We start from the raw sequence: 18960 nt of genomic DNA, 5'->3' as shown, positions 1-18960 counted from the left end.
CTGTCGGCAATTTAAAATCATGCCCTGTGAAATCTGTTCTGATTGAAAATAACATAGACGATCACCTACAGCCAATGAGAAAGCAGCATCCACTAATATGGGTCTCTGCAGGTCAGTGAGAGTTTGGGGGTGAAGTTAAGGACTTATTTTCGATCTATTTGGACCCAAGAAATGGAGAAAAAACTAGTGTAAATTTGGCAGGAGCACCCGTGTTTGTTTGATATGTCAACTGAACAATACCACAACTGTGTCGAAAAAGAAAAAACTTGGAGAAAGGAGAAATTGCTAATTCCCTTCAAAATCCAGGTGAGCAAAATATGTACATTTTCTACCCCACTAAAGGTTTCTTTCTCATTATGTAGTTAATACCAAAAGATATACTCATGACCTCACATTGTTTTCTAGTCACTTCTCGCATGTGTTTGGTTGTGAGACGTAGTTTGAGGACCGAGACAAAGTTGTCTGCAATTTTTCTTATTGTAAAGTCATGCAGTGTGCAACCCCCTGTCGCCGATCCATCTTGCAGTGTAAACACAGCAGTCACGGAATGCTACCTTAGACAGTCATGCACATAGGCGGAGCGTGTGTAAGGCTAGGGAAGGCTTAGCCTCCCCCTGGCCAGAGATCACGGAAATAGCAGCAAAGAAAAAAATGCATTGAAAACAGGTGTACAGGTAACAGGTGTAAGGCGTAATATGAATGTAATTTAATGTTGATGATTAACACAACACTTTAGCTATTGTAAGTTTGTCAATGAAATTTCAAGTCCGCCTCTGCACAAAAATGGAACTGTCCAACCCTGCACGTTGCACTGGTGAGCACTGTTTATTACTGGAGTTCGCAGCAGGTCTGAAAACCAAAAGTGCTGGCCAGCGGACTATTTTGTTTTGCTGGTCAAGGACATAAGTAATAAAATGACAAATGAGTATTACGAGAGAGGTATTATAATAAGTTACACTGGTTTAACTTGTTTTCAGCATTAAATTGGTAGTTTCATTGTAACGTAGTCTAGCCTATAGTGTAGTAATCTTGTTTCGGCAATCGTTTGGGGTTTTATATTTTAAAGGTCAAATATTTATTGCTGAATTACAAGTTTGGTTTTCGATTGGCCTCGTGAAAAAGAGAATGATTTCATATTCTCAGGGCCGGCGCATCCAAAGGCGACCTAGGCGGCCGCCTAGGGTGGCAGAATAGTGAGGGCTGCGTCCGCAATGATGAATTTTCAGCTTTATTACTTCTGTCTTCAGAGTCACACGATCCTTCAGAAATCGCTCTTAGTAATAAAGTTATTATTGGTAGTAATAAAAGCAACAAGTAGTAATAATTTCATTTGAAACTGCATACAGTAAGTAATAAATAAATATTTAATAAATAAGTATTTAACAATTTTTAAATATTTAATAAATGCCGCCTTGATGAACAGAATAATTTTAATTAGATTTTTAAATAAAAATAATAATAATAAAAAATGTATAAACTGACCCTAAACTTTTGACCGGTAGTGTAGATCAGTGGGTGAGTTTAATTAAATAATTTAATATGCGTGTTGAATATAATAGACGTTTGTTTGTTGAAACCTCGTCTTGGTCGGTCGCAAATCTTTTTAAATGCATTAAAGGGCAGCGCATATCTTAGCTTTACCCTAGAGTTTGTTCACCCTCCGCCTATGGTCATGCAGTGTTAAATCATCTGTGACGTGACTACTTTGAAAATCATGCAGTCTGAACTCGGCATTAGTGTACTACTACCTACTACTTACATATATATATATATATATATATATATATATATATATATATATATATATATATATATATATATATATATATATATATATATAACTAAGTATTCAAAACATTTATAAACAAAACCATAATATCTTCTTGACAGATGAAATACTTCTGCAAGCTTAGGTTTTAAGTGGCGATAAATTTTTATATCCGTATGACAGACAAATTGGCCAAAAACATACTGAACTTACTTAAACTGAAAATCCTAATTTATCCCTTAAAAGCTTGCTCCGAGTGAGAGCAGAATTGAGTTGGATTGTATTCACTTTCTCTCTGTTGCATTAGATTACAATCAGAGACATAATGAGGGGATCTGAAATGCAATTATTTTAAATGGTATTGTAAAATGCGGTGTCCTGAGGGTTAATACTCCATGATATCGAATCATGGAAAGGAAAAGTAATGAACTGGCTCACAGACATGACTCTCCGCCCTCTGGTTTCCGCCAGCACGCATACACACACGCGATTGCAGATGCATAATGAAAGCACATAAACATCATGACGACGTATTCACCTAAGGCCTTCATTAATAATTCATGATTCATATTCAAGCCTTTTATGAAAATGCCCTAGTGCATTTTCGTCTCTTTTCGTTTCTGTAAATGTTACGCTCCTCCAATTTGACCTTTTCACCTCTTCTAATCCGACATCATTGAGATGTTAAAATCTGGAGGTTTGTTTCAAAGTTGTAATGTGGCAGACATTCAGTCGCTGCATCTTGACAAGGTGTCATTCTTCAATTATCAGTTAATCTAATTAAAAAAAGCTGAAAACAAGAGGGGCTCATTCTCATGCCTGAGGTTTGGGATTTTGCTGAGGCCACACGTTTTCTCCTTTAAAGTCTAACCCCATTGTACTTTCAGCCTCAAAACCCTGCCAATCTTCCACCGGGAATCACACAAGAAGATCTCCGAAATGTCAGCCTGACAGAAGCACTTTTCACTGCCCTTCCCGCCACTGCAGAAGAGCCACTGGAGGACGAAAAAGGGTCACTAACTGTGTTCAAAAATGTGTGCGTATGCATGCACGCAGCTGTAAGCTTTAGATCGAGACACTAGGGTGGTAGATATGCATGCATGGCATCTAAATCACTGTGGTGTTATAAAAAAAATGCAAAGTGTGTTTGTGGACGCTCTTTTTTTTTTCCCTGCTGAGCTCCGGAAGTGAGCCCCAAGGCGAACCCCTTTGACCTTTCCAAAATGTTACTGCCCATTTGGCACGGCAGCCGCAGCTAATAAAACTTTTATAATCATGAATTTTTTATTCCAATCCCACTCTAGGCCTTGGGCTAACCTGGACCGTAGTAGCCCGAGACCCTGAGAGAAATTGAGAGATGCAGTGGGAGGTTGTGGCTTGAGGTTTCATCATTTTACCCCCTCAGTTTTGACTTTTGGAGCATTATAAGTGGCATGCATTTTAGTTTTTTAATGTTTCTTCTACATCCTCTTCTCCCTCAACCACACACACTCACAAAAAGATCACAATGAATTCTGGGAACTAGCTGGCCTGGTAATTGCACTCATCTGTGCAGTGTCCGCTTAAAAAAGCAGTCTTGGCTTAAACGTTGCTTAGAAACTGGTGACCCCAGACCCATATTCTCATGGTCAGCTTAGCATGGGTGAAATTAGGAAATTCAGAAATACTCAAAGAAGGTCATGACACTGGAGTAAATGTCTATGGTTTTTAGGCAGAAAGCCCCCACATAGGATTTACATCTGCATGAGTCATCAGAGAATAAGATTATGCAAGCTGCCCCCTGGTTCTTATACAGTGTTTCATAATGACCTCGCTACACGCTAATGATGCTGACTTGCCATCCATTTATGAGGCCATATTCATCCTCTAGTCTCTATATTCTTCTCTCTTAACCAAGCATAGTGACTTTTTTTGTTATCTCTCTGACCTTCTTTGTGTGCATTTACATGATTGCATGAGTTCTTGCATGTGGGCACCTGTGTCTATATTCAACTATAAATACGTATAGAGCAACTGCTCATATAGGATGGCAATCCTATTTAGACAGGGAGAAAGAGCATAACAGGCAGCGACAGATAGGAGTCATCTGGGAGAGACACTTACGGTTGGCAGAGTTTGATGAGGTCCTGGTCGGTGGTGCCAGGCGGAAGGCCCCGGATGTACAAGTTGGTTTTACTGAGCTGCTCCGCTGCACTGTGGCTGCTGCTATTGGTGCTGGGGCTAGGCGGAGCCATGGGCGGAGGGGGCGGGGCATATGACTGCTGCAAAAAAGAGAGACATAATAATTCATTTAAATATTACTCATTTGCATAGCAAGATATCCTGACTGAAAAGGAAGATCAATTAATTACTATTGGGCACACATGGCTTTAGGAACAATTTACTTTGGAGTATAACATTTTATATAAGAGTGGCTTAAGGTAATATTATGTACAGCTAGTAGATCATATGAAAATATAATCTAAAAAAGTCATTTTAAAACCAACAAATCAATGCAATAATAATCATCCTGATGATAGACTCATAGACTATGACAATATGGGTGACATAGTGTGCAAAGCTTTTTTCAGAAAGTAAGTTTCTAGCTCAGAGATGCCCAAACTAGGGCCCGGAGACCAAAGTTGGTCCACGGTAACCTTTGACTTGGCCCACCATCCCATCTATGAAGAGAATGAGAATGATGGGGATGATTAAGAGACTGTCATTTCTAAATCAATGTTACATTTTGTTTGTTTGCTTGTTTTATTGCTAAGCTACAAAAAACTGAAAATGTTTAAAATGAATAAAAGTAAATACTGTCACCCAACAAATAGAATACCATGCAGAGAAATCAGTGAGCAAATGAAGGTAAAGGCAGATTCTACTTGACTAGTGTATTCAGCATTGATTCCACTGTTATAAATGTGATTATGTTTTTATTGTAACGATTTATCATTTAAAAAATATATACGGGATTAGTTAATACGATTTAAAGAAATGTTTTTTTTATTTTTAAATATTATAAAAAATGGAAATTACCTATGGCAACTTTAATGTAATATAGTTTGGTATATTTTCCTTCAGCCCACAGCCCTCAATGGTATTGGGTTTTTGGCCCTTCATACGAAAAAGTTTGGACACCCCTGTCCTAGCCAAATGTAATACCGAATGTGATTTTGGACTATTCAAGTTACAATACAATAATTAATCACAAAAATTATTAAGATACACTAATTACTATAACTTAAATGATAAACATGACATGACTGGTCATTATTTGGTGAAGTTAAATGACTGTCAAGCTCTGTTAGACACATTCCTGTAAAAAAATAACCATAATTTTAGAACAAATAATATATATATATATATATATATATATATATATATATATATATATATATATATATATATATATATATATATATATATTTTTTTTTTTTTTTTTTTTTTTTTTTATGTTAACCACAACTGTTTTGCTAAACTAACCATAGTTTAATAACAGTATTTGTATTTAAGCTTTAGTTATAAGTAATTAAGTCAGCAAAATACAAAAGTTGGTATACTACACTTAATATTAATTTTGGTAAGGGGTTTCCCTTTGCTGATCCTATAAACAACTATCTGCAAAGTTCATTTTAAAAGGCTTATGATACAAAAATATGTATTAAAATACTTTGTATTAGGATCCATATTATCTTACAAGGACCGATACTCTCCGTGCAACATCATTATTTAATAAATATTTCGCATATCCTGATGGTCTCGTGTTCCAGTCGCAGCTGATGATAATATTGCAGCTGATTGTTCCAGTGAAGCTGATTCGCCCACTTCGACACTTCACAAGTACTTTGGGATATTTAGATGTTTACCAACTAAATCATCTACAAGGTACGATACAACAGAACTGCACTGACTGATGTACATTCGTCTCTCACTGGTTATATTAAATCGCGTCATCTAAAATATGGCGTCTAGTCCGACTGATTCAGTAAAGCTTCTGAACCGCATAACTTACACGCCGAGCGTTCTTTTTTTTCTTTCTGACAGACACGGCAGTCAGATATAGAAACATCACTGTGACAGTTAGACTGTGGCATGAGAGCTATTATTTATCCGTGTATGCGCTTTCCCAGTGATGTCTATGTAATGGACTGTGTGTGTGCGTCTGGCCCGCGCTTTCTCTGTGTTTGCGATAATCATTGGCTGTCAGTTGTGCTGTACACTGGCAAGTCTCCCCTGGCATTAATCTATTACCTGCACTTCCCCACAGCCTGCAATTTCCTCCAGACAGACGCTGAGACAGACGGACAGACAGACAGACAGACGGGCCTATCATAGATTCAGCATTCATGTAATTCACACACCCCTGTGCCTCAGGCTACAGTTATGAATGAACCCATTGAATTCTCAGGAACACAACACACAGACGGGGAATAGAAGACGACTAACTGCATTCAAAACATACAGTGCGCATGTGCGTGAGGGAAACATAAACCGCATGTACAGTACTGACCGAGAAAGTAGGGGGTTTTATATTAATTTGAGACGGTGTTACAATCCATTGATTCATTTTCAGCCACGTGATTCTCCTTCGTGTGTAGCCGAAACATTGTAACATTTGCAGATAAAAACAAGTATCTATTTACAACTTGTAATTAAATCACATTGTGTTTTCAAAAGAACCCTTAATTGTTCGTCTCTTGTGTTCATTGTAAATAATCTCCCACCCTATCTGTTCGATTCATGTTCGTTTAAAAGTTCGACTTGTTCTAATGAATCATATAGTTCTTCTCGGTTCTTTTTCTCCCATAGATATCGCATACGGACCCTGAACATGCGTCAACAGCGCCGCCACATTTCTACAGTGCTCCCAGGACAAATGTCATTCAACCGCACTAGTCAAGACTAAAGCCAATGTGAAGATGCTGGACTTTAGCGCTGTGTACGGGAGTAGTAACGAGAAAACAAAGCACAAAGGCAGAATATTTTCATAGGTAAGATTTAGTTTTTTTACGTATTTGTATGTTATGAACTTTTGTGCCAAACAAGTAACCATATGATACAGTCACTTACTGCGTTCACCATAAGGCAAAGTAGCACCAACTTGACTAAATTCTATGCTTATGCTAGTTTTAATAAAATAAGCAAACAATGCATAAGCATAAAGTATGGCAACAAGATGCTGCGGAAACTAGAAACTAGTATTATTGTCAACTAAGTGAACGAGTCGTTCATAATGAAGGTTCATTCACAAACGAATCGCTTCCTCCGTTAGAATGAGAAGTGAAAGCAGGAGAGAGGGTGTGTTTCAGGACATGGATTAGATCCAATTTAACAGGCAGGGAGGATCATACATTTTCGTGCACACAAACACAAGCTCGGCAATGCCCGTGCGGTCACTTATCCATCGATGTAGAAAAGTGATGTAAATTATAATTTTCGTAATTAAAAAAAAAAATAAAAATTGTATACAGACCATCTGTTAAATAATAAAAATGTGTTGTATAAAATAATAAAAAATCTTAATCTATATACATAGACTAAAATATATAAAAAATATTTTATATTAAACCTTTTAATTTAATTAGGTAATTACATACACAAATATAAATAGTCAGATAGAACCCTTAAAGTTCAAGATTAAAAGCAACCAGAACTATGAATATGCTCAAACAACTCTTTTCTATTGCTAATATTAATGTAGCCTATACTCCTTTTTGATTTTTATTATTATTCTTTTTCTGTTTTTTTTTTTATGATGTGGATGTCATAATTGTGAGATTTTGGTATCATTTTGATTGTTAAATATTCAGCATATACAAAAAAAAAAAAAGCTGATAAAAGTTTCTGTTCACATTGGTCAAGCTAACCTTCATGAACTATGTCTATGTATTATTTATATAAATAAATAAGTCTGAGAGTTTTAGTTATTTGAGAGTTTATTTCACATTTCTTGTTTGTAAAGGCTAATACAAATAAAAGTTTTTTTTTATTAAAAAAAAAAGTTAAAAGAGGCTGGAGGAATTATAGACTTTGCGATTTCAGTTTGAATACCTTTGTAGGCACAGACATCCATTGTGTGCGTTCTTGGCAGTTTTTTCCTGTCTTTTTATTATTGTCCATATCGATATTTTATGATAATTATACCGTATCGATCGAATTTAAGAAATATATTGTGATATACATTTTTGCCATATCGTCCAGTCCTAGTTCATTTGTTTGATTCGTGTTTGATTCATGTTCATTTAAAAGTTTCAAACGTTCTTATGGGTCAAATAGTTCTTCTCGGTTCTTTTTCTCCCATGCTGTTGACTGATTTTAAAGAAATCATTCATTTGATTCTTGATTCAGAATCAAATAATGATTCACTGGTTTTAATAATTTTTTATTATTATTGCTTGAACTGACAATACAAGAACATCAGAATAAAGTCTAAGGGATCACAGACAGATCTTAAAAAAGGTCAATAATATACATAGTCATGAGAATTTTTTTTTTGCAAAGATAATGTCTTTTAGACTAAAGCAGTTTACAGGTTTGGCAGAATCAAATATATGAGAACTTAGAAGTGACCAAAATTGCTTGGATATTGGACAATCAAAAAACATGTGTACTAATGTCTCCTCTGCTTGTTTGCACAAAGAGCAGGATCTGTCTATCCAAAAATTCAGAAATACTAGAATTTAGCAGATGCATTTTATGTAAAATTTTACATCGTGAGCGTGTCATGTAAGCATGGACGTCCCTTTTGATTTATATATATATATATATATATATTTATAGAGTTACCTGTGTTCTAGTGTTTACTTATACTTGTGTACGGTTTTCTGTTCATGTTTCCATCAACTTTGTTATTAAAACCTGTATGGGTACAGATTTTTCTTTTAATTAAAAAGTTTACCTTTTAAACTGAAGCTCTGTCTATAACATTAGATAAATTCAGTTGTAATTTTCTTATGAATAGCTGCAATTAATAACAGAGTCCTGAACTCAATTTAATTGCTATTTATTTAGAGATGACATAATCAGAATTCTGTATTAGCTTATAAATATAATTATATATTACAAATATAATTAAAGTATTGTTGTTTTTAATCTATTGTGAAAATATAACCAATTACTCAGTGGCTATGCCTTATTTAAAATAATTAGGTCGTCACTGACAGATTAAGTTAAATACAGTGGGATAAATATAGGCTAATGCTCATTTCTGAATTTCCTGATAAATATAGACTGAATTTAAAGATTGAGACTTCATTTTTTACCAAAAAAGTAATAACACAGAGCTTATTGCTGTTATTGGAAGCGAAGTGCACTATATTATGTTGTAATCTAGCATCTGTTGAAAGAGTATAGATTAAAAGATTGTTCTTGGGATTTAAAAATTAATATTGATTTGTTAAAATGAAGAAACAACAATGGGAGCTTCAAATTCAGTTTTGTGCTTGCACTAAAATTGTTGGATACATGCACAGAGAACCAAATAACCAGTACCAAACATTTAGCAGAAAAAATACTTGTTTTACATTTTATATATTCTTTAACTTAATATGTAGAGTAGTGGATTGCATTAAACATTATGTTCAAACCCTGACTTGCAATAACTTGCAACTTGCAATCTGCGGCTTAGTGTGCCAGAAACCTACAAGAAATCTGGATATAATAAATACACCCAATTCCCAGAAACCATACACACCATATGCGTGTCTGACATGCCTGACATGGCTTCAGGCAGTCATGCACACACACGCATGATTCGACTGCACAAAAAGCTTCCTGTGTTACTAGTGGAAGCTTATCAGACCCACCCGGCCTGGTTCTCCTCGGCAGATCGGGGGCCTGGCCTCCGCAACATGACGCCGGGATGGAGACAGACCGAGCGCAAGAGAGCAAAAGCTCGGCTGATCAAAGTGCTCGCCACAGACACCTCTTTCAGCCAATTTGTGCAGCTGTCAGGGGCACGGCGATAGCGCGTCAGGGTGTGTAGTGTGTCAGGAGTCATGATGGGGGAAGCCTTTGAAACGTCAAAGGCGTTCACTTCGCCGTCAGACGGGCCGGGATTAGAGGGAAAGGGAGAGATGATGTTGCCTCTACGGCGGACTCCAGCATGAATCACATACACACACACACACACACACACACACACACACACATACTCTAGATGTCTGTATAGCCACACACACTAACAAATCCCATTCAGTCGTACATACAGCTCTAGCAGAACCACTTAACTTAACCAAGGATACCCGCGGAGACAAATTGCCTGGTGATAGATCTGCTATTACGCTACGCATGTGTTGTCTGAAACACATTAGCACATATAAAGGTTTACATTTGTGATATGTTATCAGTTGACCGCAGTTGTCTTGAGGGTTTTAGTCAGAAATGTCTGTGCAGTATACTGTTTGTTGTTGTCATGGCCTGGTTTATTAGGAATATAATTTACTGGAAAGTCAAATAATGTGCAAGACTAGGAGGATTTTCTGAAGAACCATAGATAGAAAGATAGAAAGATCCAAATGCCCCAAGCGCACCACAATTCATGCAAGTAGAACTACCCAATCTGCTTCGCACTTTGTATGGAATATACACATTTTAGTAATGACAGACTAATTGCCTCTGACAAACACAGCGCGTCCAAACACTGCAGTGCTTTTTACTTTTCTCCATAAACTTGCATCGGAGCTGCAGCAATGCTTTGTCCGTTTGTCATCCTCTGAGAAAATGATTGATGGTCACCTAGTTATGAGAGACGCCAGGGGATTGCGCTTGTCACTTCAGGTCAGAATAATAACACATGCAAATATAAGTGCTGGATAACAGCAGTGCGGAGATTGTAAATAAAGGATGTATGGATGTCGCCAGAGGCTTTTTGGTTTCTTTTCTTGTGCATCCCAGCCACTAGCTATTATGAAGAGATCAGATATTTTCTGTATTTTTGGTTTTTGACTATTAAAACTATTTGCCTTTTGTAATGTTGGTAAATTAAAAAAACGTGATTAAATAACAAACAAAAAAAATATTCCTAAATGGATTGTTAAAATAATATTCAGTAATTATTGATATCGAATGATATTAAACAACATAATTTTTTTTGCAATATTTCCCACCCCATAGATAGATAGATAGATAGATATGGTTTTGAGTTATAGTTATTGTTTTGTTTTGTGGATACATGTAAATTATGTGAAACGGCTTATTCATGACAGTACTAAATATAAAAAGGCTTTTAAAAAAATTTATTAAAATGAGTAACGTTTACATGCGCACACACACACACACACACACACACACACACACACACACACACACACACACACACACACACACACACACAAAAAGTACTATTCTACAACACTCATTATTGTCCTAGGACAACATACACAGTGAATTACACACACTGTTCACAGTGAATGAAAAGACTAAATATATATTAATTTAATTCATCTTTCAATCTTAGGATTTTTTACTATTGAATTATAAAAATCTCATAACTTATAAGTCATGGCTAAACCAGTTTAACTGGCCTTGGCAAAGTCTTAAAGAAACATAATTTACTGATGAAAAGCTAATAACAATCATTGCATATAGTTATATCAGCAATAGGGCTGTGCGATTTGGGGAATATATCTAATTGCCAATGTTAATATTTTTAATTTATTTTTGACAGTCATTGTCATATATATATATATATATATATATATATATAATTATTATTATTATTATTTTTTTTTTTCGTTTGCTCACTTTTAAAAAATGTAATATTTATTTTTTTATTTTGTAGTCAAGCTTCAGCTCAATAATTTGTATTGTAGCTTCTTACTGCTAAAAAAGCAGTGAGTGTTAGTTTAAAAAGGAGCTGAAAAGAAATTAACTTAAGTTAAACATTTATTCAAATTTTGTTTTAAATATTCAGAAATGAAACACTCATTTTTCTCTACAGCAAACAGTAAACACATAATTACCTTACCTTTCTGTAAACATGTTGATGTCAAATTAGGGAGATAGTGTAGCTTGTTATAAAAACAAAACAAAAAAAATAAAAATAATTATAAAAATACAGAACACTCAGCAAACTAACGGGGCTGAAACAACTCTGAAATTGTACTTTGCTGTTGCTTGCTACAAGTTTGAGTGCCACTGGCAATACTTTCAATTGACTTTTTAGCAAGACAAACCTGTGGTGCTTTTTTTAGGTGCTGGTTGTTGCATTTCCTCGTGCTGTGGCAACAATTCTTACAAAATTAACTGTTTTTGTTCTTTGTCTGTGACTTTGAAACCAAAATTTTCTCATATTATAAGTCCTGTTTTTCTTTGATATTAATGCTTCTGAAGCGGCAGACGCCATTGCGACATTCGATTTTCGATTAATCACACAGCCCTAATTAGCAACATGTAAAAAATACAATTCGCTACATTATGTGTTGCTTATCATTGCTGGTAATTGGAGGACATGATCAAGCACTCTCCATAAGTTTTGATTCCAGCCTGCCTCGATTATGTCATTTCCCTCCAATTATTACTGGTCATCGCTATTCTGTAGCTTTCAATCAAAGTGGCAAAAAGGCCAAAGCCTTCCAGAGAAGAGGAAAGCAGTTATTGTCTGCTAATTAAACAATTCCTGCCTTTCTTCTCCTTGTCTTTTGCTTTCTTTCATCCCTGTCTTCTACCACTCTAATGACTGTAATCTGTCCATTCAGCCCCCCTCTTCTTCCGCAGCCTGGCTTCTGTAAAGAGTCTCCTCCTCTCCGCCGCCCCCCTCCTCTACTACGGATAAATCCATCCCTCCCTCCTTCTCCCCCAATCTCTCTGATATCCCAGGGATGGCCTGTTCGTAGCTTGGCTCTGCTCTTTATTAAAGGGTGAGTGATGTGCACACACATTATCTCCTCGCTGCACGCCCAGATAGCCTTCATTTCCCTAAAGAGTACTCTAGTCACCAAACAATTAGTACTTCCTGGAGAGCCCTCGAAAATGGGTTTCAAATGGCCGCTTCTCCTCCAACCCAGCTCCCTCCCTGTGTCCGTCCGTCTGCGTTTCTCTCTGTCTCTCTCTCTCTCATTATTTCTCCTCTGCTGTTCTTCGCAGAGCGAGATTGACCTCTATCAGGTCAGCTTTCTTGCGCTGCCTGCTGAGTATGTGGAGTTAACCCCTGCCTCTGCCAACTGTGATTATGCTTAGGCTGTGGAAATGTAAATGTGTGTGTGAAGTTCACATATATGCATGCATTTAAAATATCTCCTGTATCTGTAGAGTGATGCATCACTGCATGTGATATGGTTAAATGACTCATAAGAGTATTCACAATAAAGGGAAAGTGCTTGGTTGGAAGAAACACGTAGGTTATAATGCATTTTTCGAAATTCAGAATAAAAAAGTCCTTTATTTTGTGAAATTAAACTTCTTTTGAAAGGACTAAAGTGGTGTCCGCAAGGAAAACACTGTAAGATTCATTCATTCATTTTCTTTTGGCTTAGTCCCTTAGTGCCACAGCGGAATGAACCACCTACTGTACTATTCCAGCATGTGTTACGCAGCACATGCCCTTCCAGCTGCAACCCAGTACTGGGAAACACCTATACACTCTCGCATCTATTCACACATGCACTCATACAAGGGCAAGAACATGCAAACTTCACGAAGAGACACCAATTGGCCCATTCGGGACTCAAACCAGCAACCTTCATGCTGTGAGGCGACAGTGCTTACCACTGAGCCACCTTGGCACCCACACGGTAAGATATTTCAGCATTTTTATTACTTTAACATTAGGGTACCACAATCTCCTCAGAACAAGAAGGTTGCTGGTTTGAGTCTCGGTTGGGTCAGTTGGCATTTTATGTGTGGAGTTTGCATGTTCTCCCCTTGTTCGTGTGGGTTTCCGCCGGGTGCTCTGGTTTCCCCCACGAGTCCCAAGACAGGTGAATTGGGTAAGCTAAATTGGCCCTAGTGTATGTGTGTGAATGAGTGTGTATGAATGTTTCCTAGTGATGAGTTGCAGCAGAAAGGGCATTCGCTGCGTAAAACATATGCTGGGTGAGTTGGTGGTTCAATTCGATGTGGCGACCCCAGATTAATAAAGGGATTAAGCTGAAAAGAAATGAATGAATTACTTATCACTGCAGTGAGAGTGCATCTGATTAAAATGTTATAAACAAGCTATAAATACAATAAAGAAAAAGATACAATTGAAAAAAATTTTTTTCCATGTCTAAAAGTATTCGGGTACAGTAATTGAATAATAAAGATAAAACTAATTCAATAAAAATAAATTCTTATTAAAAGTACAAACATTAGAATTTCTGATGCCTGAGTGCTTTTAAAATTGTTATACGGTCAATACAAACTTAACATTGCACATCCTGTGATTTGACCATTGCAATCTCATTGCAGAAACTATATATTGTGCAGGCCTAATACACATCAGTTTGAAAAGAAGTTTTAAAAATATCCATGTAAAAAAATTTCTGTCAATATTTCTATATGGAAGTATAGGAAAATATTTCTATGCAGGAACAGTATCTCCCCTGTTCCTGGAAATCTACCTTCCTGCAGAGTTTAGCTCCAACTCTGACTGAATACCACTAAACCAGCTGAATAGAATCTGAAGGTGCACTTGCTAATTAAACATGTGTATTTGATCAAGGTTGCAGCTAAAGTCTGCTGGAAGGTAGGGCCATTTCTCAATTCCAAGAACGCAGAGAACGGACTTTTCGTTCTTGTGAAGACCAGTCTTGCCAGGTCACTTCAGAAGAACAAACTCGGAAGGCCGCGAGAACACAGAATGCGTCCTGTGAGGAATGAAATACTTTGTTTTTCCAGAGAGTGACATGACCTTCACGCACTTTTAGAGTAGAGGAAAATTATTAAAACATTACAACATTTATACAACAATTTAATGTTATTTAACGATTTATATATATACAGCAAATAAACACCCTTAATGTGTTTATGCCTTTATTAAGATTTTCATGGTAATGTTTACTTTCACTGTCTTATTTAGGGAAACTCCTGAGATAAGGATCTCTGAACTTCAATTATCTATGCAAAATGCTGCGCTTCCCTTCTCTTTTATTCAGTCGCAATGACTTCTGGGACTTCTCGGGCAAATTCGGTGCTCAACTTTGCATTGGTGCATCCTCAATACCAATAACACATCCGGAAACTTTCACACTTTCTCCGTTCTTGCTGTCTTGAGTTTTGGAACTGATCTTTGGCGGTTGATGATGACCTTACACGAGAAAACGAGGACACAAGATCGGTGAAAAACGCATATTGAGAAACAGCCTAGATTTCCAGGAACAGGGTTGTGCACTCCTGTCCTACACCATACACAATACACAACCTTGCCTAATATTTCAAATGACTTTAAATATTGTCATTACTTACATATGGACATTACTTATATATAATATTCCAATATTAATTTAGAGAGAAGTGGTTTTGTTTGTCCTAAGAAATAATAATCAAAGATTACGGCAATAGAAGAAATTGCCAAGAAATTATTAGAGATTATTTATCAATTTCTATTTTGAGATATCAGGACAGTGTTATCAACCTGAAATTTATGACTTTTATACTCTTCAGAATTTGTTCTGTGAGTTTTGAGTTTTCATGCAGAAATTAAAAACAACTTTTCAGGCAATATAATTACATTTTAATGTCTTTTTGAAAATCTGAATAGATTGTATAAAAAAAAAGCATCTTTGACGCATATTGCATATTTTTCCACCATTTTCCCAATGTAGTTTTTCCAGTTTGTATTCTTCTGCAGACCGTGTTCACAGCAACACACACACATGCACTCGGCCTTGCTCTTGACGGTAGTGATCGATAGTACACGCCGTGACCCTGCCGTCACAGGGACCAGAGCAGGACACGGCGAGCATTGCTCTCCTTCCCTCAACTCTACCCCCGGGGCCCCTTGGGGCGAGGGAAAGAATGCTGGCTATTTAGGGAAAGGGTTTGAGATCCCCTGCATCCGGATAGCGGAGGCCTGAGGAAGATCCAATGATTACACTGAGCACTCTGCTCACGCACATAAACACATGACTCTATCTGACCCAGAAATATATTACCACATGCATTAGCCCATTAGGCTCTCAAGAAGATCTATACGTTAGAGTAACTGCAGCAAAGGTAGGAGGGAGATTTCGTGTGGAGAGGGAGAGCGAGAGAGAGAGTTTTAAGCCCTCTGTGCAAGCGGGCATTGAGTGCTCTCTGCCATTAAAGCTCATAGTCGATAGCATGCTGCATTAGAGCCTCTTTGAATTGCAGAATTCAGTATGAAATAAAGGAATAGTCTTCTTCTACAGCTTTTTTGTAATGGAGATATAGAAGGCGATCATTACTGATGAAATGAAATGCGTTTTTCATCGCAAGCCTGACATTGAGTTTGTCATTGGCTTATGACTCAAACAAAGGACACTTGAAGGAAGAGAGCATGATCAGTGTCATGAATCATCAGTGTGTGGTGTAGGTGTCAGTCATCAAGGGCCTTTGACCATTGCTTTTCTTTAAATTATGAGTCTAATTATGGAATGCTTTTATAAGTATACTACTCTCATTTCTCACATTTAGCACCAAATAAGGAATTAGATTGAGGCAGTATCTCTTTTTCATCCTCTGAGTTCATTGAAATCTCATTAAGCTCCTAAAGCACAGCGTGAACATGTAGGAGTAACGGCAAAAAAAGAGAGGCTAAAAGTCATGTGACAAAAGGCAGCAACTCTTTAGCACTGTGATTGGCTGTGAATAGGATAATGCCCGCCTGTTATGTTCACAACTGTACTGCTAATTAACCTGAATGGGTCAAACTGGTGGAAAGAAATGGACTAATTTACCTTTCACTACCTTAGCAACTGTTGCCATTTCCTCAGACAAGCTTTTGCCTTTTTTTAATGTATGTGTGTTTGGACAGTTGGATAGAACAGTTTTATGGACATTATCCAAATGTAAAATACCACATTGTTGCTGTGGCTTTAATTATAGTGGCTCAAGGTAATAAAAGGTAGCGTTTTTTTTTTTTTCTGCTTCCAAATCTTTAAATTAATCTTGAGAAGTGCATGTGTATTTGGCCTTCCTTAATTCCCAAATGAGCGTGAATAACCTCAGTAAGAACACAAGCTCTGAAGGAAATCTCAAGGACAAAGGCAGATAGAAGTCCTTTGTAGTGCTACAATTCAGCATGAACCATGTTAGAATACTATACAGGTTTTAGTGAATATGGTTGTTCATAGAAATCTCTAGTTTATTGCTTCTGGATATTCTGTACTGAACACCAAAGTGGTTCAACTTCACGTAGGAGTGCGGTACCCCCCGCCCACCGAATTTATTGACAGCTGTGCGTATTAACATGTCCTGGTAGTCACATGTATAATCATATCAACAAGATCAGATGTGCGCAAAGCAACCGGGAATAAAAGGTCTGTACAGTTCGCTAGGTTCATCAAATGTGATCAAGAGTGAGTTTTACAAGTTTAAAATGTTTTAAAACAGAGTATGTGTGTAATGAATTACAGCGATTAAGCTTAGCTTTACTTCATCAGCACAGTCGCATGTCAGAACAATTATAAAGAAAGATGCTTCAATCCCGGTTTGTGGATGTTAAGTCAGGGTTATTTTATACATTAACATAACAAATATTCATACAGCAGTGAGGATTAACCTGTCTCCTGTCACATATGCGTGCAAACAGAGTGCGAAGCTAAACGTGCGCACTCTCTCTCTCTCTCTCTCTCTTTGTGTGTGTGCGTGTCCTCGCTGTGTGTGTGTGAACTTTGTAACGACTTTGTTTGTGACTCATGGATGCAACTCACAAAAAATGCATCAAATACTGATTGGTAAAGTTCTTATTGTAGTATTTCTCAAAAACGCGACGTGAGATCTGCTTTCTGAGGCAGCCGAGGGCGGCGATTGAGGCATGTTGCTGACAGGCACCTGGGAACGGTGGGCAGGGAGGACTAGCCTTAAAGGCCCAGTACAAAAAAACAGCAACCAAGTTTTACCGGCTATAATACAGACACTGCAGACAGCTATAACAAATACTCTGATGGTTGTTTTGAGCTTAAACTTTACAGACACATTCTGGGGACACAAAAGACTAATATTAAATCTGAAAAAAGGGCTAACCTAGGTGCCCTTTAAAACACTTTAATATTTTAGAGAAAGTAGTTAAAGTTTGCATAACCAATGACTGATCTTATCCACCGGTGACCCACCCATAAGTAAATATTTTTTTGAATTACCTGACTAATGGATTAACAGCAGCACCCTCGGATATAGCTGAGAAAATATGTGCTCTTATTGTCACCCACGTAATGGAACTCGTTGTGAAGATCGGGGAAAAATTAAACATGCTAGAAATTCTGTGCTGGTGTCGCGAGTCGTCACAGGCATGGTATCAGTTGTCATGAACTATGCCACATTACATGAGAAGAAACGATTGAATTTAGGTTGGATTTAGCATCTTGACCCACACAACACACTGTTGCTTAAGTTAAGGGGTGGGACTATTTTTGTAACAGGAGACAAGCAGAGCGCTTGAGGAACCTGTTTGAGAATGTTAATTATTTCTGAAGATGTGTTGTGTGAGGCCTGAAACCAATTACGATGTTCACTTCTCTTCATGTGTTGGACCATGTGTTTGAAAAACTACAAAGCGGAACGGACCACACGCAGATTAAACAGGTACCAGATCACAGGTCCGTACCTTTCATAATTCTTTCTGTCAGCTGGAATGTGAGGACAAATAAGCTGGCTTTAATTTAGAAGGAACATGCTGCTCCAGACGCCCAACCACACACTCCAGCTTGTTAACGTCAGGCCCACGCACCCTTAATGTCATGAACAAGTTACACAAACATTCGCCCAGACAGCACTAACAACATCTTCCTCACCGGCCTCTCTCACGACAGCACAGCAAGCAAAGGTTCACACTCAGTTTGCAATCAAACTCGTCCGCCTACGCAACATATGACAATCTGCGCCTCATTCCACTCAGAATCGGCTCACATCTGTGGCTCCGCTGTGATGACACTAAAGGATTATTCACCACAATTGTTCAACCTCCCGAGTATTTGCGATGCATGAATAATCATCACCACCTCCTTATTATGCAGATAAATGCTAATTTCTCTTAAATATATTCAAGAAGCACTCCGCCTCTTTCATCACAGAGGTCAAGGTTTAACCAAGTTAGCATGTATGGAAAC

At 37.4% G+C, this 18960-nt stretch overlaps 1 protein-coding gene across 3 annotated transcripts in view; it reads right to left on the bottom strand.

The window, feature by feature from the left end:
* Positions 1 to 18960, bottom strand: part of rbms3 (RNA binding motif, single stranded interacting protein) — a 261124-nt gene that overhangs the window by 207563 nt on the left and 34601 nt on the right. For all 3 annotated transcript variants that reach the window (XM_056475767.1, XM_056475766.1, XM_056475765.1), the window contains exon 2: positions 3872 to 4029. In XM_056475767.1, coding sequence (XP_056331742.1) covers positions 3872 to 4029 — 158 coding nt within the window. The remainder of the gene's footprint in view (positions 1 to 3871; positions 4030 to 18960) is intronic.

The sequence above is a fragment of the Danio aesculapii genome, chromosome 16 (genome assembly GCF_903798145.1).
Source record: "Danio aesculapii chromosome 16, fDanAes4.1, whole genome shotgun sequence".
Classification (NCBI taxonomy): domain Eukaryota; kingdom Metazoa; phylum Chordata; class Actinopteri; order Cypriniformes; family Danionidae; genus Danio; species Danio aesculapii.
The sequence above is the reverse complement of the archived record's forward strand: the minus strand, read 5'-3'. Positions and strand labels throughout refer to the sequence as shown.